The sequence below is a fragment of the Stegostoma tigrinum genome, chromosome 2 (genome assembly GCF_030684315.1).
Source record: "Stegostoma tigrinum isolate sSteTig4 chromosome 2, sSteTig4.hap1, whole genome shotgun sequence".
Taxonomy (NCBI): domain Eukaryota; kingdom Metazoa; phylum Chordata; class Chondrichthyes; order Orectolobiformes; family Stegostomatidae; genus Stegostoma; species Stegostoma tigrinum.
Window position 1 is genome coordinate 94,731,240 of NC_081355.1, and position 23,115 is coordinate 94,754,354.

Consider the following 23,115-nt stretch of genomic DNA (forward strand, 5'->3'; position numbering starts at 1 on the left):
CTGAAAGTCCATACGTAACGGATACAATATCTGCTTCACAATCTTGATCCATCTTCACTGTTGCCATGTAAAACAATTCAATCAAGTTAGCCAGAGATGATTGACCTTCGAGAAATGTATACTGGTGCTCTTGGAATAGACGAGACCGTTCCATATGAAAGTTTATTTTGTCCTTGATGACAGTTACCATTAAATTCCTGACAATTGACAGTAGGCTGACTGGTCCTTGATGTTTCTTGAACAGTGTGGTACAACATTAGCAACCCTGCAGTCCTCTAGTACATGCTTATTTCAGCGAAGATTAAAAGATTGTTACCAAGCCTCTTTTATTTCTAATATTGCTTCTTTCAACAATGTTCCATCAGACTAGTTGACTTGTTTATTTTCCAGTACTAGTCTCTTTAGCATGCCTTTGTTATCTGTTACTACCCTATCTATAACATCTCTGTCCAATGTTGGTGAAGTTTTCACATCACTTTCCTAGATGTACAGCCTCATTTAACACTGACGCATCAACATGAAGGTCTCCCAGTGAGCTCTTAATAGGCTCAACTTATACCTTAACTAACCTCTTAATCTTTATTAGACAAAAAAGTGCTACATATTGATCGGTTAATGATTTTTTCCTTCCTTTTCCTCCCCCCAGTACACAGCTGAACTAGGTCTCATTGATGTCTCCGCAACCTCCCTAGTTACTGGATTGATTACAACTATCGTGGTTCTGCCAATTGGGTTGTTGCTCTCATTGCTATTCAGGTTTAGCAAGGTGAGATCATGCGTTGCATTATCCTTTTTAATTAGAGCTTTTCAAGTACCAAAATATTTTCCCACAAAGTCAGTTAACACTTGATGATAATGAGGTTGAGTTGTTGCCAATTTGCTTACTGCTTTTGCAATTGCGTTGATTTTAAGCAGTGAATTTTTTCAACTTCAACTTTTCATGAAACAACTTTGTGAAAGTATAATCTTGTGTAGACCAGCACTGTCAAACTCCACAGCATTAAAGATATTCATTCATGTATTTAGGAGGAGTCAGCATCGTCATCAGCAGTCACTCGCTAATAAGGATAATTGTCCGCCTAGGAAACTGTCTAGTTCCTGTTGCTGCTGGGTGCTCTCAAATGATTGTGTCCCTTCATACAGGAGTTTCCTCCAAGTCAGTTTCTTCTGAATGAGACTCTCCATGCATTGATATCTACCTTGCATCTCTTGAGGGAAGTCTTCAGGGAGTCTTTGAAACCCTTCCTGTGTCCTTCTCTCTTTGGAGTGCCTTTTCTCAATGGAGAGCCTTCCTTAAGTTGGGTGAAGAGGATTTGCTTTACTAAGTCAAAACTTAGGCATCCTAAGTATATGGCAGGCCCAGCAGAGCTAGTTTTAGATTAACATGGCCTCACAGTTCTGGTGCCGTTAGCAGCTTTAAGGATATTAGTATGCCATCTGATGCAGGGAATCTATTTCAAACAGTGCTGAGTAGTTCTTAAGGCTCTTGATGTGGTCCAAGATTCTGAGCCTAAATGTGGTATTAATGGCATTGAAAGTCAGAATATGACAAAATTGTGCATTTAAGTAACAGTTTATCCTGATGTTAAATTATCTAGGATCATTTTTATGATGCTTTTGTGAACAATTTAGTAAATTAACTAGGGACTGCCATCGTGTCAAGGCTTTAGATGGGATAGAATTTGCTAAGTGTGTTCAGAAAAGTTTCCTTAAGCAGTATATAGTGGGTCCTACGTGGGAAGGGGCAAAACCTGACCTACTGTTGAGAAATAGGGCAGGACAGGTGACTGAGGTGACAGTGGGGAGTACTTTGGGACCAGTGACCATAGTTCTATTAATTTTAAAATATTTAAGAAGAGCGGCAAAACTGGTCCACAGGTTCAAGTTCTAAATTGGAGCAAGGCGAATTTTGCTGGAATTAGACAGGAGCCTGCAGGGGTTGAGTAGAGTAGTTTTTTCACAGGCAAAAGGACCTCTGGCAAGTGGGAGGCCTTTAAAAGTGTGATAGCTAGAGTTCAAGGTCTGTATGTTCCTGTGAGGGTGAAGGGCGAGGTTGGCAAGAGTAGGGGAACCCTGGATGTCAAGAGATTTTGAGGCTTTGACCAGAAAAAAGAAGGAAGCATGGCTCAGGTACAGGAGGCTGGGATCAAGGGAATCCCTGGAATGATTTGGGGCAACAGGAGTTTGCTGAAGAAGGAATCAATCAGAAGGGCGAAAAGAGGGCACGTGATAGCTTTGGCTGAGAAGATTAGGGTGAATCCAAAGAGATTCCAAAGTATATTAAAGGAAAAAGAATAACTAGAGAGAGAATATGACCTCTCAATGAACAAAGTGGACATGTATGTCTGGAACCACAGGAGATGGGCAAGGTCCTCAATGAATATTTTTCCTCTGTGTTTACCGTGGAGAAAGACATGAAGACTGGGGAATGTTGGGAAGTTAGTGGCAATATCTTGGGGCCAGGCCACATCACAGTAGAAGAGGTGTTAGACATATTAGAATGTATGAAGGTGGATAAATCTCCTGCTCCTGACCAGATATATCCAAGAACCCTGCAAGAGGCGAGATAGTAAATTGCGGGAGCAGTGACTCTGATATATTTGCATCATCGTTAGCCATGGGTAAAGTTCCAGATGACTGGAGGGTAGCGAATGTTGTGCCCTTATTCAACAAGGGCTGCAAAGAAAAACCTGGGAATTATAGACCAATAAACTTAACATCTGTGGTAGGTAAGTTACTTGAAAAGGTTCTGAGGGATAAGATATATATGGATTTGGAAAGAAAGTTTAATTAGGAGTAGACAGCACAGCTTGCCTCGCAAATTTGTTTGGGTTCTTTGAAGTGATCAGGAAAGTTGATGAGGGCAGGGCAGTAGACGTAGCCCATGTGGATTTTGGGAAGGTCTTTGATAAGGTTCCACATGTAGAATCCAGGGAGAGTTGGCACATTGAACACACTGTTGGCTTGATGGCAGGAAGCAGAGCATAATAATGGAAAGATGCTAGTCGGACTGGAGGCCTGTGACTAGTAGAGTGCCTCAGGGGTCGGTTCTAGGTCCATTACTGTTTGTTATCTATATCGATAATTAGGATAAGAATTTACAAGGCGTGATTAGCAAGTTTGTGGATGACACTAAAATAGGCAGTATTGTGGACAGTGTGGAAGGTTATCAGAAATTGCAGCAGGACCTTGATCAGCTGGGGAAGTGGACTGAGAAATGGCGAATGGAGTTTTATGTAGTGTGAGGTGTTGCAATTTGGGAAGTCAAATAAAGGTAGGAGTTTAGTGAATGGTAGGGCCTTAAAGAGAGTAGTGGAACAGAAGGAGCTTGGAATTCAGGTGCATTGTTTCAGACTCACAGATAGACAGGGCAGTGAGAAAAGCTTTTGGCACTCTGGCCTTTGTCAGCCAGGATATTCAGTATAGAGGCTGGGAAGTTATGTTGCAGTTGTATAGGATGTTGGTGAGTCCGTACTTGGAGTATTGTGTTCAGTTTGGGTCACCTTGGTGTAGAAATGTTTTTAATCTGGAAAGAGTACCAAAGAAATTTACAAGGATGTTGCCAGGACTCAAGAGAATGAGTTATAGAGACAGGTCGGACAAGTTAAGACTTTTTTTCTTTAGAGCATCGGAGATTGTGGGGAGATCTTGTAGAAGTGTATAAGATCATGGCAGGCATGGATAGGATGAATACATTCAGTCTTTTTCCCAGGGTTGGGCAATTGAGGACTTGAGGCCATTAGTTTGAGGTAAGAAGGGAAAGAATATGTGGGAAGCTAAGGGGCAACTTTTTTTAACACAGATGGTGGTATGCATATGAAATGAGCTTCCAGGGGAAATGGTTGAGGTGGGTACATTAACAACATTTAAAAGGCTTTTGGATGAATATAGGGATAGGAAAGGTTTAGAAGGGTATGGGCCAAGTACAATAGGGTTAGCCTGGCTGAACATTTTGTTCAGCATGGACCAGTTTGGGCTGAAGGCACTGTCTCTATGCTGTAGGCTCTAAAATATGCCTAAATGAAAGACCTTCCACCAGATATTTCAGACACAACCTTCAGCCTTTTCACCTGGCCAGTTTTGTTGTTCAAAATTTTCCACTCTTCTTCATTGGTTTGGTAAATTTCTGACAAATTGCATTGCTTAAGCTAATCACAAAATAACTGAAACTCGAAGCAGGTGTGAGATTTAACATTTCATATATCTATATTAGGTAAAATCACTGAGAGAAGCTGCTGTTGAAGAACAATATATGACTACAAGAGAATCTAATGTGTATTCTGTTGAAGGTAATGTCGAATTTCTTTTAATATAATTATAATTGTTAACAAAGTACTTGAGTTTTCCAATGGTGTTAATAAAAGTAAAACATAATGAATAGCTTTCAGATGTGAATATAATGGGGATGAGATGTAAGCCTGAAAGGAATCATTGAAATTTGTTCAATTAAAAACCTAAGAACTTTAGTAATTTATGTACTTTTTGGAGTCTGGACAAGTAGCTGTATTCTTGTAGACTCCACAGAATAATTGAATTTATCAACCTCCTTTGATCCTATCCTGCATGTCACCCAATATCTCTAGACATCGATGTGTGTATTAATGAAATTCATCGGTGTTGTCAAGAATGTTCTAACAAGTTATCTGAGGAAACTTGAGGATGAGCTTATATACATTCCCAGAATTTTGCAACATGCTGTGGAATTGTGCTTATGTGGCACAAAACAAGCAATTTTTCAGGGCTTTTAGTCTGGATTAGCAAAGTTCCAGTCATAACCAATGATCTGCTCAAAAAAATTAATACGTTTCGTAATCAGGATTTAAGGTTTGAATGTTCCAAATAATTTCTTTAATTATACAAGGACCCATTTCAACTTTGAAAATCTTTTGATGTTGTTGCATGAACAGGGAATATGCAGCAATAGATCCTGTGTCTGGTGATGTGCAATTAAGCAAGTTTAATAAATTATGTCAGACTAAACGTTCCCCTTGGTAGTAGTGTATGAAACATGGTAGAGTTTCGCATTCAGTTTGAGAGTGAAGAACCTGGGCCAGAAAGATGAGGGCAGAGTTGACTGGAGCACATTGAGACAGGAGGTTAGCAGAAAACATGATTGAGGAACAATAACAGATCTTTAAGAAATTAGTTCACAGTTCACAACAGTGACAGGGAAAAATAATTGTTCCAGAAAAGGGACAAACCAAGCATGATTAACCAACAAAATTAAAGGTAACATGAAATTAAAAGTAAATCAGAAATATTTCAAAGGTTAGTGACAAAGCAGAGGATTGTGAAAGTTTTAAAAGTCAACAAATTTAACCAATGAAATAATTGAGGGAGAAAAGAAGATTTGAGTGCAAGCTAGCAGGTAATCTCAAAACAGACAGTGAGAGCCTCTTTAGATATATAAAAAGGAAGCGAGAGGCCGAGGTGAACAATGTGCCCCTTAGAGATCAAGACTTGGGAAATGATAATGCAGCACCTGGAAATGGCAGAGACATTGAATAAATACATTGCATCAGTCTTCACAGTAGAGAATAGTAATCATATTCCAAAAATACTAAGTAATCACTGGGTTAAACAGGGAGAGGAGGTATACACAGTGACTTGAGCTAGATAAAACGTACCCGGAAAGCTAGTGGGGCTAAAGGCTAATAGTTCCCCTGAACCCAATTATTTACAATATATATTAATTATTTGGACGAGGGAAATTGATGTACTTTCATCAGTTTATGGTTGATACAAAATAGGGAAGTAAGCAGGAAGATGCGAAGGTTCTATTAGTAGGACAGATTGAGTGAACAAATCAAAACTCGGCAGATGGAATATAGTGTGCAAAAATGTGAAGTGAATATTAATTCTTGGGGAAACATTGTAAAAATAACAGTAAAGAGAGGTTTAGGGTTCCTCATAAATGAATCAGAGAAAGGTACCATCCAAGTTCAACATGTTAGCAGGGAGGGAAAATGGACTAGTGACCATTATTTTAAAGGGTGTGAATGCAAAAATAGAGAGGTTTTGCTAAACCTGTGCAAGGTTCAAGTCCGACCACAGCTGGAGTACTGTGAACAGTTTTGGTCCCTTATTTAAGGAAAGACATCCTAGCATTGGAGGCAGTCCACAGAAAGTTCACTAGGCTGATGCCAGTATTGAGGGCCTGTATTATGAGGAAAGGCTGAATAGATTGTAATATAATAAAGTGAGAGGTGAGCTTATTAAAGCGTTCAAGATTCTAAGGGGATTTGACCGGGTAGATGCATAAAGGTTGTTTCCCCTTGAGCCTCAGACCAGAGAGCATATTCTCACAAATTTCTTCTCTGAGGGTAGTGCAGAGGGCACTCAAGGCTGGGTCATTAAATATATTCAAGGCTGAGAGAGCCAGATTTTTACTTAGTGAGGGTATCAAGGATTATGGGGAAAAGGCAGAAAAGCGGAGTTAAAGGTTATCAGATCATCCATGATCTTGCTGAATGGTGGCGTATAGTCATTGGGCCAAATAGCTTCTGCTCTGATATCTTACATTTTGTTAGTATCACTCTTGAAGCAATTGTATACCAGCAGTGTAAAGGTGTCAACTTCACCTGCTGCTCAAATATTTTTGATAATATGCAAATCAGAGACTATAGCCATCTAGAATGAAAGATAAGTTGATGAATGAATAACTTGTGTATCCTTTTCATTGTACACCTTGTAGCAAGTGACCTTGAGCATTCTTCATATGGAGGGTGGGAAACATGTAGCCTCTGCAAAAATGAAATTACAACAATATACAATGAACATTGTCACTCTGGCTCGTTTAAATTACTTTCTGTCATTAAAATAATACTTCAGCACATCGGGATGCTATTCTGACTTCGGACAGTGCATTTGAATCCTACCTACCTTGGCAAAATCTTCAGCAATGGGCACAGGAAGTGTGGAGGAAAAAATATGAGGTAAGCATTATATTAGAGTTAAAAATGATTCCAGATAATGAATGACAGAACAAAAACTTGAATTTATGTAGAGCCATTGCTGTGGGATCCCCATGTGACTCCTATAATTCAAAATTGCAACCAGTGACATAATGAAATATCAGTACAGGTGAACAGAAAAGTTGGATTTTCAAAAGAAACGAGCCAAAGAAAAGACTGGGAAAAAAATTTCAGGGAATTCCTTGCATTGGTCTAGTCATTCAATGGTACAGTTTTGAAAATCAAAGATGTGCTAAGTATCAGAATTGAATGGATGCAGTAAGCTTGTTCAACAGCAGGAGCTTACAGAGATAGAGAACGCTGTGGTAATGTAAGAATAGGAATACAATGATGAGAATTGTTACACCAATTCTTTATGATTGCATTTCCTCAGCGTGGTTTACTGGACTCACAATCTCCCAGTGTTCGCTCAGGGCACTGCAGTGAAAGAAGCAACAAGGACGGAAATTGCTTGTCTGAAGGCAGCTCAAGTGGATTTGAGGACTGCAGTTCACAGGAAAATGCCAAACGAGTGCCAAAGGATTCCAAACACAGTACAAGTGACTTGCAATCAGATTATTCATCAGGTAAGAAAAATAATGGAATAATTGAACTGGCAGTATAGTGGTGAGGCAGTAGCCGAGTGGTATTATCGCTGAATTCTTAATCTAGAGGCACGGATAATGTTCTGGGGACATGGTCTCAAATCCTGTCATGGCAGACAGTGGAATTTGAATTCACTATACTAAAAATAAATCTATCAATTTTGAAAAACCCATCTGGTTCACTATCTGCCATCTTTACCTGGTTTGGCCTGTATGTGAATCCAGACCCACATCAGTTTGGTGAACTCTTAACTGCCCTGTGGGTAATTATGATGGGCAGTAAATGTTGACCTAGCCGGCAACACCCATATCCCATGAATGAATAAAAAAAATGTGTTCACTGGGTGGTGCCATCACTCGCGGGGGCTGATATTTATTGCCCATGCGAGTTGCCCTTGAGAAGGTGGTGGTGAGCTGTCTTCTTGAGTTGCTGCAGTGCAGGAGAGCATGAGAAGTCACAGTGCTAAGAGGAAGGAAGTTCCAGGATTTTGAAGCAGTTAATGTTAAAGTTGTTACAGCATTCCACATATTGTCCAAATAAGACTTTTAATTATCACCACGCAGTAATTGACTCTTTATTGTTAATTGACAGGGAGCTTGGATAAACACGTTCTGCTATTGAGGTTCTCTCTTGATTTCAATCGCAAGAAAATATTATTTGTTTTAACTATAGTGCTCATTGTCTCCCTGCACCATACAGAACTCACTGTAGGAGGGTTTGGACCAAACTGAATTGCTCTCACTCATTCTTCAATTCATCTTCCTAGATGATCGGAAGCAGCTGGCACTTCCTGATTTGCTTTTATCCACCTATTGGAAAATAGTGACCCTGGCACTTGACTCTTAATTGTGTAGCATTAACTCAGAACTCATCCTATAGATGTACGGGATCTGTATCAATTTCCTATACCAGAACTATCAGCAATTAAATGAATGAAACAACTCTGACAGTAATCTTTGAAAAATCTGTTTAATATCTCTAGAACACAGCAGTTTGTTTGATCAGGCCGTGATGAATAGAGCCAGATATTTTCTCCCGACATGGTGCAATTATCTTGCCTGGGTGATCTGCCTTTTAATTGCTTTTGTGTGCATATTGACAACAGTCCTGTTAGGACTACGGTAAGAATGATTGCAATTCATAAGCCAAATTTTTGGGGATTTTTATTTCATTTGTTTGAAAAAAAGATTAAATACTGTGCCATTTATTTTGTAAATGACAGGTTTGGGCCAACTAAGTCGGTACTGTGGTTACACTCACTGTTCTTCTCACTCCTGTATTGCATCTTTATCATCCAACCTATTGCAGTAAGTAACGTGAGAGACATTTCTGTGTGACAAAGGCTTTACTTAGTCTCCAAAGGAAGAAACACAGGATAGGTACTGGTCACTCTGGTGTTATAATTCACTGGAGTAACTTACTGGAAATCAAGCCCCCATATTTCTAGAGTTGTCACAAAGGTTGAAAATTTTTATCAAAGTATGCAAAGTCCCAATTTACTTGTCTGAACAAAAAACATGGAGCAGGTTTTCAAACCCAACATGAACGACTATTCTTTACAAGTAAATAGGTTCTAACTAAAGGTAAACAACTCTGAACTGTCCATATATTACTACTAGTCAAAGTCCTAAAGCTCCTGTCAGCTCCCTAACTCGTACACGCACGCACAAATACAAAAACAAAATGATACGGGCAGAGGGAAATAAATGGGCCAGCAGTCAATGGCCCCAGTCCACTGGGTTTGCTGAGGTGAATCTTTTGCTTGCCAGGGTTTTCTGTTCTTCAGTCTCTCTGCTGAAGTTTTATTCACTTACAGGAAGCACGGGTGGTTGGTACACTAACCGTCGTCTCTTTCTTACTGTTTAAATGTCACACCTTACAGCAGTTGGTGAGGACAAATCAATGCGTTTTCCTCCAGCCTCTGGGGATTTTACAGGAGAGAAAGACACAGCAATTACCTCTTGCCGCAGCCAGAGTGCTTCTGCCACTATCAGACATACCCACCAGCTGTTGAGTTACCTAGCAGCCAATCAGATAATTGTCATGCGGATGGCTTTTGTCATTTACAACTGGTCACAACTCCATAAGCCAATGAGCAACTTGTTACCTGCTGAGTCTCAGTCTGTATAGGTCCAGCCCGTCTACACACACCCTGCCCCACTGCTTGAACAAAGCAGCAGTGTAAACATGATTTGGAATATGTTTCAGTAATTTGGCTTTCAGAAGAGCAGTAATTCCTCTGGCACTCTTTAGTTTTAAAGCCCTCCTTTCCCCATTTCAATCCACAATCAAATAGACAATAGAATAGAAAAACAGTGTGATCTTCACAAAGGTTTTAAATGCTGGGACAGTTTTTAACTGACGGCTTTTATTTTTAATTAATCTCTGTGATAAAACCATTGTAATGTTACATTCTCCTACTGTTCAATATGAAACCATTTTGAGGTCATTTCTATGATAATTAACTGCTAATTAGCCATAGTTCAAAAGGGATGATAGGCATTTCTCTGTTGGTAAGGGACCATTCGAGACTTTGTGGGTCACCGATCCAGACCAAGTTTGGGTCAAGGCAAGGAGGCAGCCCTCCATGGACGACACAGTCAGTATGGGGATTAAACCCACGCACCATTTTGCACCATGCTTTAAGCATCTGACCAACCAAACTTTAACTATCCATTGGAACCAGCTTCCCATTTGACCCTCAAGTTTGTCTGGTCATTCAATCAGATAACAGCAGATCTTTATCTCAATTCTATTTACAAAACTGACCTTGATATTCTTACTCAACAACATCTATCAATCTTTGTCTCAACTGTTTTAAGTTATTTTATATCTATGGCCTTTCTGGGATAGAGAGTGAAACACTTCCATTATTTGTTGAAAGAAGGCATTCTTCCTCATTTTACATTCAGTCCTGAAATTTAATTTTGGAGTGAGGTCTTTTTTCTTGAATCTCTCCACGAAAAGAAATTCTGCTTTTTCTACCACATGAATTCTCTTATTGATTTCAAACCTCTTAATTAGGTTTCCTTTCAACCTCAAAACTCAAGGAAATGTAAGATATGTTCATGCAGCCTCAATAATTTAATCAAATGAACTTTTGTTGAATCCCTTCAAGACTGGTATATCTTTGAGCATTGGTGTGGAAGATTGAGAACAGTACTCTAGATAGAGAATATTCAGTGCACTTAACAGCAAATGTTGTCACCTTGACTCCAACTTCTCTCAGATAAGGGCCAGCATTTCTTTAGCTTTTTGACTGTCTGTAACTGTGCACCAGATTAACAAAGTGTGAAGCTGGATGAACACAGCAGATAACAAAGTGTGAACTGTTTTCTGTACATTGTCATTTTGATTCACCGATCCTCCCTAACGCTTAGCTTCTCACCATTCATTTTCTGACTTGCCTTTTTCTCAGCCATTAATATCCATTGAATGTAGTTTTTCCACTTACTTTGTCTGTTTCCTTTTTGTAGATTCCTGCTTCCAATCAGACAATCTTCTAAGCTTCCTAGCTAATTGTTATTTTCAGACTGTTCAACATTCAATGTTCTGTGACGTCAGTTTACTTAATGAGTAATGCAACAATAAAGAGGGAATTCCAAAATGATGGACCCATTATCGTATCATTTTAATTTCATACAGTAATCAGTCCCACAACAGGCAAACTTTTCACATTCAAAATTATGTTTATGATCATTAGCGACATCTAGTGGCAGATAAGTAGCATTACATTCTTTTTGCTCTACTGAGTATTTGTGAAGTTTAAGTGCTTATGATAATTACTTTAATTAGTTTCTCTTCAGACAGGTTTAAATTGACCATTTTAGGAAGGTTTCTGTCACTGACCAAACTCCTTTTCAGATTTTCTGCACTGCAGCTGTTGTCGCGTTGAAAAATAAGGATTGCAGCGATATTTACAACATTGTTGATTCAAATTCTTCATTGAAAACCTGCAAGCAATGGAATTCAGAAGCTGGTATCCTTCCTGAGAGAAACCCCATTGATATTAATTACAATATATATAACTCTCCTATGGATCTTGACAGGGTAACGCTCATTAATTACTTTGCTTTACTCATTTCTCTTGTATTCTTCATTAAAATGAACACTGGTCTGTTTCAAAAATATAACATTTGGAAGGATTGGCTCCTGCTTACTACCTAATGACCCTTGTTGATTAAGGTGGACTATGAATGCCAAGTGAAAATGGGGCCAGGCTTAACTTGTATGATAAGTAGCTCATCAGTGTTGAAGAATACTATTTGGGTAAATTTTGGGGGGCTGTTGCTCCCATGAAGCAATCAGAAGAAAAAAAGGAAAACTAGTTGCTGCTAATTAACATCTCCAACTTAGATAGGACTGGCCCAGAGGAAGGAACACTACCACTGCACCACAAGACCCCTCTGTCTTTAAGATAGTTCAGTTCTGCTGATCATTCACAGCTGAACAGTTTTTCATTTTCATGAGTTTCCCCAAAGAATACTAACTAAACAGCTAGACATTCAATTTGTAAATGAAGCACTCTAGACTTAATTCTGCTGTGGGGAAGTTTACGGAAGTCCTGTGTTTTTTTTTATTTGGAAGTCTGGTGAACTAGAACATACATTCAGGGTGATCAAAGGATTTAATCTGAAAACAGTCTGGGCGTTGTTGCTCTCGTGCCTCTCGACCTGCGACAGAACTGAGCAATGAAGCACCAGTGTAAGGATAGCGCAGCAAGCAGCCATAATGTTAACAGCCACTTTAAACTTCTGTGATCGGTGATATATCCAGCATCATTCAGAATCATCGGTTATTCATCCAGGAGATCATGATAGCAATATGTGAAAGGAGAAATGTTTACGTTATATTATTTCTCACCAAAGACAAACAGGATGAGCAGGCATGTAGCTTTGCCAGGAAGTCTCGTGCGTGGAGTCATCCATTGCACTCATGTGGCCCTGTGGGTCTCCCATAACAACTAGGAGAGGTACAGGAACTACAAGAGTGGCTATTTTATGAATTTGCAGCTGATATGTGACCATTTACAAATCACCATATTTCTGCCCATAATCCTAGCGATCTGCTGTCTTTGAGCCTCCTAGAAGAAGTGGAGGATGATGGATGAGGGACAAGGTATGTCCCTCTGCACCAAACTGATGATGCCATCTCATTGCCACTTGAAATTGTAAGGACAAATTGCTGATTCTGACAATTATAGAAACAGGGCAAATGCGATAAAGCAGATCACAGACATGCTGAAGTGAGCTTGAGATTCCAGTAGCAAAAGTGATGGTGAACACAACACATTTATTTTAATCAGAGTAACTTGTATGTAAGGGGCAGGCTGCCAAGAAGAACTGGAGGTGGGCAACACCAGATATCAATCATGCAGAATTCTGGATATCCTGCTTAATGTTCAGCAAGCAGCCTGGACCCACTTGGTGAAAGACAACCATCAGGGAAATGAGAGGGGAGCCCCGCATTAGCACGTTGCCTGCCTCAATCCCCCTCCCTGGCCAGTGCAGGCAGATTATGAAACACAACCCCACAACCAAAAAACTCAGAGTGAATTGTGTTTGGTGCTTTGTTGCACATAGAAATGGGCTACATTCAGTTACAAAATGCTGAAATAAATGTGAATTTTTTGTCAAATTAGTCTTTGTTAGTCGTTTAATAATAGTTTGTTCATTTCTGCCATGTAGATTGTTGCTGCTCGCCAACGGGCTCGCTATTTACGATTAGCTCGACCGCCGACTCTAACACAACTTAAAGAAGCCAGAGACCGTATGAGAAAAGAAAGCATCATTCAGCAGACATTACAGTATTTTATCTTTTCTTTAAATTTTGGTCCATTAATTAAAATCTTGAATGCTTAAGTACCTGTAGTTACCGTTTATTTTTCCCTTTCAGGTGGTGTTTTTGCTTTCGTTGTGTAATGCTGAAGTTACACTTTTTCAAAATATCATTTCTTTCCTTGTGCAGAGAGTTTGTGCTTTACATTGTCATGCTGATTCTTCTGCTGTTGATAACATTTGCCAAATTTTCCAAAGATGAATATTACCTCAACCAAGCTATTCGGGTAGAGTTTACAAGGTAAGGAAATCCAGTTTGTTTTTGTGGTTTTATTGTAAAATGTAAGTAAGCCTCACAAATTAGATATTTCTGACTTTAAAGCAAAATACTGTGGAAATTGTGAACCGAAAATAAAACCAAAACCCAGCACTCAGGTAGTATCTGTGTAATGGTTTCATTCAGGCCAATGATCTTTTCATAAGGAATTGACATTCACGAGAGTTTTTTTATGACTAACTGACAGTTTTAGTTGTAATTTAATTGTAATTTTTCTCCTGGCATTAGCTCATAGATTGATGTACATCTGATGAGAGGTCCTCTTGCCCTGAAAGGTTAACTGTATTTCTCTCGACAGCTGCTGCTTAACCTGCAGAGTATTTGTTTCTCTTAGATAACAAAGTGTGTAGCTAGATGAACACAGCAGGCCAAGCAGCATCTCAGGAGCACAAAAGCTGACGTTTCGGGCCTAGACTCTTCATCAGAGAGGCCCGAAACGTCAGCTTTTGTGCTCCTAAGATGGTGTTTGGCCTGCTGTGTTCATTCAGCTCCACACTTTGTTATCTCGGATTCTCCAGCATCTGCAGTTCCCATTATCTCTGATACAATTTGTTTCTCTTAGTTCAGTTTCAAAACTTTGTATGGTCAAAATTCAGTACCAATACTGCTACCCTATTTTGATTTGATTTCAATTTATTATTGTCACATTTGCTGAGATCAAGTGAAAAGTATTGTATTGCATACTAACTGAACAAATCATACCTTACAAGAGTACATCAGGGTAACAGAATAGAATGGAGAATATAGTGTTCCAGCTACAGCAAAAGTGCAGAGAAAGATCAGTTCTAACATATAAGAGGTCTGTTGGTAAATCTGATAACGATGGGGAAGAAACTGTTCTTAAATCTGTTGGTACTTGTTGTCAAACTTGTATACATTCTGTCTGATGGAAGAGGGTGGAAGAGAGTATAACTGGGGTGGGAGGGGGCTTTGACCGTGTTGTCTGCTTTCCTGAAGCATCTGAAAGTATGGAGGGGGTCAGTGGAAGGAAGGCTGGTTTTTGTGATGGACTGGGCTGCGTTCACAACTCACTGTAATTTCTTGCAGTCTTGGGTAGAATGTTTTAATGATATCTAAATTATTTTCAGTCTATTTTCATTCACACAAGAATTACCTTCTCTGTAGTTTCATTGATTTATTTGTAGGAGCTGCCTATTTAAGTCACTGGGAGAGAAGATTTTGATTGATTGCTTTTCGAGGGACAGACAGTGCTGCCTGGTTCTAGCGAACCAGTTTCTAAGCAGTGGTGCAATGCAAGCTATTTTCTCCCCCACACTGAAGCATTATTCATGTAAATGGACTTTTTGTTATCAGAGGCTTAGAGAAATGCAACAAAAAGGACTTGTATATTGTCTCTTCGTTTCTGTCATATACTTTTATGAGCTTCGTAAACAATGAAGTGTATTCAAATAAATTCAGAAGGAAAACATGGCAGGCACTTGTGCAAGGCAAGGTTCACAACATTGATGAGATGAATAACTCAGTTCATCTAGTTTTTGCTTGTCTGGTAAATAACTGAAACTTTGTTGTATCATATAATGAGTTTTTAATGACTTTTTTTCGTGGTGCTGGATTTTAAAATGTTCACAAAAGACATTTCCAATAAAAATCTTAACTGTTAAATTTCTTGAAATCTTCTGTTGTTGAAAGGGCCATACCAAACCTTTCATTTTAAAATGAGTTGCTGCCCTTTATACATTGCTGGCCACCCCTATTTATTTCCAAACCTTCTTTGTGCTGAAGAAGGTGGTGAGCGTTAAACCACCACTGTATATTTGGCAGATGTATTCCCACAGTGCTCTTAGGAGTGTAGGAACATAGCAGCAGCACTTGGCCACTTGGTCTTTCAAGCCTGTTCTAACATTTTATAAGATCATGGCTGAACTGGTTATGTCTCTGCTCCCCATAATCCCTGACCCACTTGGAGGTCTGTCAAAAACCTGTATGGCTCAGCCTTAAATGCATCTTAAATGCCCAAACTCCAACACCTTCTGGAGACGAAAATGCCACACTCTGACAACCCTTTGAGAGAAAAAGAAGTCTCCCACCTCTTTCTTAAAAGCGATACCTCGCATTGTCAAACAATGCTCCCTCTGCACCAACGCATCACAAGAGGAAATATCTGCCCTCTCTCATCTCTTCAAGATTTTGTACACTTCATTGAGATCACTTCTCATTCTCCTGAACTCCAATTGCCATAGGCTAAACTTCTTGAACCTTACTTCAGAAGATAGCGCTATTAGGGATGGAGTCTCTGGATTTTGATTTCAAACCTAGCGGTAATGAAGGCACAGTGAGACATGCTCAAGCAAGAATGGTGCACAACATGAAGGGAAAGTTTGAGGCGATGGCATTCCTGTGCACCTGTTGGCCTTGTTCTTCCAGGTAGCATAGCTCCTGAGTTTGGAAAATGCTGCCTGAAAAAAACCACAACCAAGATGCTGCATACTGCAGTCATAATGCTTCAGTAGTGGGAGTGGGGAGTACATGTTAAAGCTAAAGGTGACATGCCAACCAAGGGGAATGCTGGATAGTGTGGAACCTCTGGTCCAGGCAAGTGGAAAACAATCCATCACTTTTCTGACTTGTGCCTTCTGGTGATTCATGGAGAGGCTTTGGGAGTCAGGAGATCACATTGCTGCACCATGTATTTACACACTTTTATTTACAGTCAAGCAGAAAAAAAATCTTTTTTTAAGGAAATATTTATTAAGAAAGATGTTTATGTTTGCCAATTTATCTTATAATTAACATTGATTTCATATATAGGAATCAGAAACACCCTTTCATCAATATCAAAACAACTGATGACTGGTGGAATTGGAGCTTTGGTGCCTTGTTACATGGTCTGTACGGGGACACATGGTACAACAATGCTGCAGCAAAAAGCCAGGTAACTCTCACACACAGTCAACAACATGCAATAACTTGACTTCAGCTTTTCTGATTAAACCATTTCTCATGGTAGAACGTGTTTCCTGCTGCAGAGTCAGTCCTTTCATGTAAATTTAGTTGTTTTCTTCATTTCAAATTGGTTCAGTTGGGACTTTGAGAAAAACTGAAACAAATGTAGTAACACTGTACAGAGGTCCTATCTTCTTAGCTGCAATCCAGGTGTTGATTATGTAAACTCTGGAATATATTTGACTGCAGTAATATTAACACTTGGACTTGCAATTGACTTTAGAATCCCATTACAATGACATTAAAAAATAAGCTGAGGTACTTTTGCTGATTGGTGTGCAAGAATATTTGTTTGTGTTTATTGAGTACAAATGGAGTATTGCTTACCTATGATTTTTCTCCTACAGCTGAATATCCTGTTCAACTTTTAATGCAGCTCTGGAATCCACATTTTAGGAGAGAGGCTACAGAGAGGATGTTGCCTGGACTGGATTTTTAATTTCTGAAGAGAGATTGGACAGGCGGGGGTTCGAGTATTTAGAGCAGAGGAAATTGAGATGAAGTATATGATGGAGATGTATAAAATTATGAAGGGCATTGAATGGGCAGACAGGAAGAAACGTTCCCTGTGATGGAGGCTTCAATGACCAGGGGGCACACATTTGAGGTGAAGGGCAGAAGGTTTAGAGGAGATGTGAGGTTTAGAGGGGATGTGAGATGTTCTCATCCAGAGGGTGGTGGGAATCTGGAATTCACTGCTAGTAGAGGCAGAAACTCTTGTAACTTTTGAAAAGTATTTAGTTATGCACTTCCAGTGTCAAGGTATACGAGGCTATGGATCAAGTTCTGGAAAATGGAGTTAGAATGGTTGAGTGGTTGGTTTTGACGGGTGCAGATGTGATGGGCCAAAGGGCCTTTTTCCTGTACTGTACATTCTAGCACTGTATGTCCCTTTGAACTACCTTGTAGTTCGTGGAACCATACTCCAGTATGAGTAACCATATTCTCCAGATTAACCATTGTCAGCGCAATTGTATCAGACAGGAGTGATGCTGCATTGTTCAGTAAACATGATTTCTTTCATTTATTGTGTCATATAGTCTTTGTTGGAAAATAATTCAAAGCTAATTGAATGTAATGGTTTATTGCAAGAGGAATTGAATGGAAGAGTAGGGAGGTTATGCTTTAATTATATAGGGAATTGCTCAGACTGTGTCCAGAGTAATGTTAATGGATTGGAAGCAGTTCAGAGAAAATTTACGAGACTAATATCTTAACTGAGCATGTTGTCTTATGAGGAAAGGACAGACAGGCTAGGCCTTAACCCTTTATACTCTTTATAAAAGTCAAAAATGATTTAATTGAAACATAAAAGTTCCTGGTGAGACTTGACAAGTTGAATATGAAAAGATGTTTCCAGAAATGAAGATTTTTATTTCTCTTGAGGGTGGTGAGACTTTGGAATTCCCTTCCTCAAAAGGCAGTAGATACAGAACCTGTAAATATTTTTAAGGTGGAGGTAGATAGATTCTTGATAGGCCAGGGGGTGAAAGATTATCGAGGATATGTAGAGTTGAGGTTAAAAGCAGTTCAGTCATGATCTTTTTGAATGGCAGGTTCTAAGGGCTGAGTAGCCCACTCTTGATCCTTGTTCTTTTGCTAATTGCAGTTTCAATTACAATTTGTAGGCTGGTCCTCTTCAAGGAAAATGTTATTTGATTGGCACTCCAACTCTGAGGAAAATCCAAGTCACCAATAACTCCAGCTGCAATGTAAGTGGTTTCATTCCATCATTAGTTTCAAGATGACTCTATTGAGCGCTAATGGCTTCTATAAAAGCCAGGATAGAACACAAACAGTTCTGCCCTAAATTAAATCATCACAAAATGATAGTAAAATAAATACAAATGCTTAAAAAATAATGCAATTGTCACTGTGCGCAATGCTCAAGAAAAATAGGTGTCCTGATCTAATCTCTGGGTTCCTCATCACCTAACTGACTGGTTTGGATTTTTCAGTCAATGATCAAGAAAAAACATTTCCAGTGATCTTGAAGCTGCCCACAATGACCTAATGATCTCAGCTGCATGGCATTTTCTTTTCCTTGCAGCAGTTTAAATCTGGCATTAAGTCAAGAGAATCTCTAGGTGTTAGCAACAGTAAGGTTAGCCATCAATTACATTTCAATCTTTTCACAGAGATCAAACTACAAAGACTCTTCGGGCAAAAGTTTCCCATAAATCTTTCTACGTGTGGTCCCAAGTTTAATGGGTGGCGATGAACATGTCACTGCGATAGCAAGATAATTCACCTGATCTGCTGCCATTCCATCCATGAACACTGTGGGGGACAGTGAATATCTCGCCCTATCACGCTCCTTGACCCTGGCAGTCTGGATTGCCTGAAACTTCCAGCCAGCCAGGATCACCGGTCTCCGGTTCCCAAGGGCCTCTGGTCAAGGCCTATCCATCAGGGAATTCAGCAGTAGTAGGTGTTTTACTTCATCTCGTAGGGGTTGGTTGGTTTAGGGGTGGTGGGAGGAGGTGGTGTGGGCACAGGGAGGCGGGGTGGAAATCAGGTTTGGAGGCAAGGACAGAGTGGTAGCTTTCAGTCCCTTGCCCACTCTCCGTGACACTGCATGTCCCCAGATCAGTGTGCAACTGGAAGGCTTCGCCCTGAAGCCACCTTTCTCCTTGGAGGAGGTGGTGATGAGTGGAAGCATCTTAATGATCTTTGTTGCTGGCGAATTTGGAAAAAATGTTGTCTGTAGACCTTCTGTCCCGGTAAATAACTGCTGAAGTGGCAAGATGGAGAAAATTTCTCTCCAGGTCAAATCACCCATTATTTCCCCTTCTTGCCAACACTCTTGCCGTCTCCAGGAAGAGGAAAGTCATGCTCTTTATCTCACACTTCTCTTCCAAACTTTCAGAGTGAAATAATAATTATGATTGGATCAAGACAGAAGCTAAAATATCACATACAAATGTGAAGAAAACTATCCTCTTAACAATGTCTTTTGTTAATCATCAAGAAATTCATCATGAAATAAACATAGAATTAGCCTCTTTAGGCCAGTGAGATTATCCAGCAGTAATTATTAAATCATTACACCATTCAACCATTGGATTGTTGGTATAGGAACATGCCATTTCATGCCTCAAGCCTGATCTATCTTCAAATAAGCTCACTAGCTGATCTGTGGCACAACGGATAAGTTAGAAACTGCAGCCCACCAAGTTTCAGGCTTTGCAGTGTATCATAAAGATCTTTGAAGAAAAGAAGCACAAACAGAGAGAGACTTTGATAGTAAAGTATCTCAGAAATGTAAAATTTTAACATAAGCTGCCAGAGTTTCTTACGGCCTATTCAAGAACATGTGTGGAAATCTTGCTCGCCCCTACTTGAAAATAACATTGTAAATTCCAAGATCTTGACTTGGTTGCTTTAGTTGATCGGAATCTGCACAGGTACATCCATGATGATCCTTTCTCCGGAATTTAATCTCTTAAAATCACGTAGGTGAAAGCTGATTTGCCTGAGCTTCTTTGGGCTCCCAGGGGCAAAATTAAGAAAAAAACTTTTCTTATGTCTTTAACTTCCAAGGAAGCTGTTTAACCTTCAGCAAAGGGAATCTATACACTTCTGGATTAATTACCTCAACGTAGTCAAGGTTTAGTGACCTTCTGAAGAGTGCAAAGAGAATGCAATTCCAGTCGATATAAATTTGTGAGACTATTGGAAATTTGTGGTCAGAAAATTGGGGGGTGCAAGAATGTAAAGTTGAGGTTAAAATCAGATCAACAATCATCTTATTGAATGGCACATCAGGCTCGAATGGCTGAGCGGCCTTCTCTAATTCCTTCTTTGCATGTTTGTAAGATTTTCCCGTCAGTCTTGCAAATTGGCATGTAATAGCCAAAGCAACCTGTGTGGAATACCAGGATTATTGCATTTTATCTGAAATTCTGGGCCACTGGGGAGGAAAGAGACTTCTGCTTTGTCCAGCAAGTATCTACCACCCATTTATTCAGAAGCAAACAGTCCCTCATCCTGCTATCTAGCAAGAAGCAGAAGCTGCAGATCATGTGATGCTGGACCACTTACACACACACACACACACACACACACACACACACACATTTCACAGTTTACTCATTTTCACCACTTGAAAATACAGTCTAAATCCTCATGCATGTGATAAATACACACACCTGAGATATTTAGTTATGCATCTGAACCTTTGTTTCCTTACACTTTTATGGGTAGTAGCCAGGATTTATTGTCACTCCCTAATTGCTTGATGTTCCTGTTGTGATTGGCACAGCTTGGTGTGTTGTCAAGCCATTGAGGAGGGCATTTAAGAGTCAACCATACTCCCGGGGGTCTGAAGTCAGGTGTAGGCTTGACCATTTAAGGACAGCAGATGTCCTTTGTGAAGGGACATTAATGAATGATAGAATTTTACTCTTTTTATTTGCTTAATCAACCTGTTCAGATGTTCTCTGACAGACCTCTGGTTCTGGATCAGACAGGATTGACCCCAGGCCTCCTGGTTCAGAGGTGGGTTGCACCAAAGAATCTCTTGGAGATGTATAGTTATTTTAATCAGTCTGTTGGGACACATCATTGACGTGCCTCTGAAACAGGCAGGAATTAACCCAGGTTTTTCACCCAGAGATCCAAGACAATGTCACTCCAACATAGTGACCTTCTGAAGGTCATAAGAGCCTAGCGTGGGTTTTACAACTACTGTACCTGGCTTTCAATTGCTGATTTGTTAAATAAATTTACATTTTGCTAACTGCCATGGTGTGAATGTCCCTGTCACCAGAGCAACAAGCTGAATTATCTGACAATGCCACTCCATTCCCTGATTCTGTCTTCCCCCATTTTACATCTATACATGTATTTCAAGCAGGGTTACAGAACAGCGATCAGAAATGGAGACCACGTCCAAACTATTTCTCCTTCTCCCTGGACCATAAACTCCAAGGCTTTCCATATCACCCAACTCAGACCCACTAACTTACAGATTTCTACTCTTCAGCATGATATTTTTCTGAACTGGAAAGCTGAGAACTACACTGTGGTTCAAGGTGTTTTTTTTTAAACCTGATCTCTGTATTTTTAGATTCCAGAAGTATTGTCAGGATTTATCCAGCATTGTAAATTTCCGTACACTACTATGATCCACAATCCAGCTCATTCAAACACAATGAAGCATGTAGGAATTGAGCAGTCCAGCCAGTGTGGCCAACTTAATTGCTACAGAGGAACAGGATCTGTGGTTAACCTCAGTAGAACATGGTAAGATATTCAGATCCTCTCATTGTTTAATATACCGACATTTAATTCATGTTGCCATTTTCCAAGGAAAACATTTTTTTACAACAAAGTAAAGCAAGGTGAGGTTCACATTAACAAAGTGTGAAGCTGGATGAACACAGCAGGCCAAGCAGCATCTCAGGAGCCTAGGTCCTTCATCAGGGATGGGGAGAGGGTTCTGGAATAAATAGGGAGAGAGGGGGAGGCAGACCGAAGATGGAGAGAAAAGAGAGAAGAGTATAGGTGGGGAGGTAGGGAGGGGATAGGTCAGTCCAGGGAGGACGGACAGGTCAAGGAGGTGGGATGAGGTTGGTAGGTAGGAAATGGAGGTGCGGCTTGAGGTGGGAGGAGGGGATAGGCGAGAGAAAGAACAAGTTAGGGAGGCGGGGACAAGCTGGGCTGGTTTTGGGATGCAGTGGGGGGAGGGGACGAGCTGGGCTGGTTTTGGGATGCACTGGAGGGAGGGGAGATTTTGAAGCTGGTGAAATCCACATTGATACCATTGGACTGCAGGGTTCCCAAGCGGAATATGAGTTGCTGTTCCTGCAACCTTCCGGTGGCATCATTGTGGCACTGCAGGAGGCCCATGATGGACATGTCATCTAAAGAATGGGAGGGGGAGTGGAAATGGTTTGCGACTGGGAGGTGCAGTTGTTTATTGCGAACCGAGCGGAGGTGTTCTGCAAAGCAGTCCCCAAGCCTCCGCTTGGTTTCCCCAATGTAGAGGAAGCCACACTGGGTACAATGGATACAGTATACCACATAGGCAGATGTGCAGGTGAACATCTGCTTGACATAGTAGGTCATCTTGGGGCCTGGGATGGGGGTGAGGGAGGAGGTGTGGGGGCAAGTGTCGCACTTCCTGCGGTTGCAGGGGAAGGTGCCAGGTGTGGTGGGGTTGGAGGGGAGTGTGGAGCAGACAGGGGAGTCCCGGAGAGAGTAGTCTTTCTGGAAGGCAGACGAGGTGGGGATGGAAAAATGTCTTGGGTGGTGGGGTCGGATTGTGGATGGCGGAAGTGTCGGAGGATGATGCGTTGTATCCGGAGGTTGGTGGGGTGGTATTTGAGAACGAGGGGGATCCTCTCAGGGCGGTTGTGGTAGGGGTGGAGTGTGAGGTATGTGTTGCGGGAAATGCGGGAGACGCAGTCAAGGGTGTTCTCGACTACTGCAGGGGGAAAGTTACGGTCCTTGAAGAACGTGGACACTCCCCTCC

The 23,115-nt window shown here is 40.5% G+C and overlaps 1 protein-coding gene across 1 annotated transcript in view; it reads left to right on the forward strand.

Moving 5' to 3' along the window:
- Positions 1–23,115, forward strand: part of LOC125465716 (polycystin-1-like protein 1) — a 282,365-nt gene that overhangs the window by 216,319 nt on the left and 42,931 nt on the right. The window contains exons 45-56 of the mRNA XM_048559472.2: positions 647–766; positions 4,214–4,289; positions 6,832–6,935; positions 7,348–7,540; positions 8,542–8,680; positions 8,782–8,866; positions 11,424–11,609; positions 13,247–13,365; positions 13,527–13,637; positions 16,443–16,566; positions 18,266–18,349; positions 21,709–21,884. Of these exons, the coding sequence (XP_048415429.2) occupies positions 647–766; positions 4,214–4,289; positions 6,832–6,935; positions 7,348–7,540; positions 8,542–8,680; positions 8,782–8,866; positions 11,424–11,609; positions 13,247–13,365; positions 13,527–13,637; positions 16,443–16,566; positions 18,266–18,349; positions 21,709–21,884 (1,517 nt within the window). The remainder of the gene's footprint in view (positions 1–646; positions 767–4,213; positions 4,290–6,831; positions 6,936–7,347; positions 7,541–8,541; positions 8,681–8,781; positions 8,867–11,423; positions 11,610–13,246; positions 13,366–13,526; positions 13,638–16,442; positions 16,567–18,265; positions 18,350–21,708; positions 21,885–23,115) is intronic.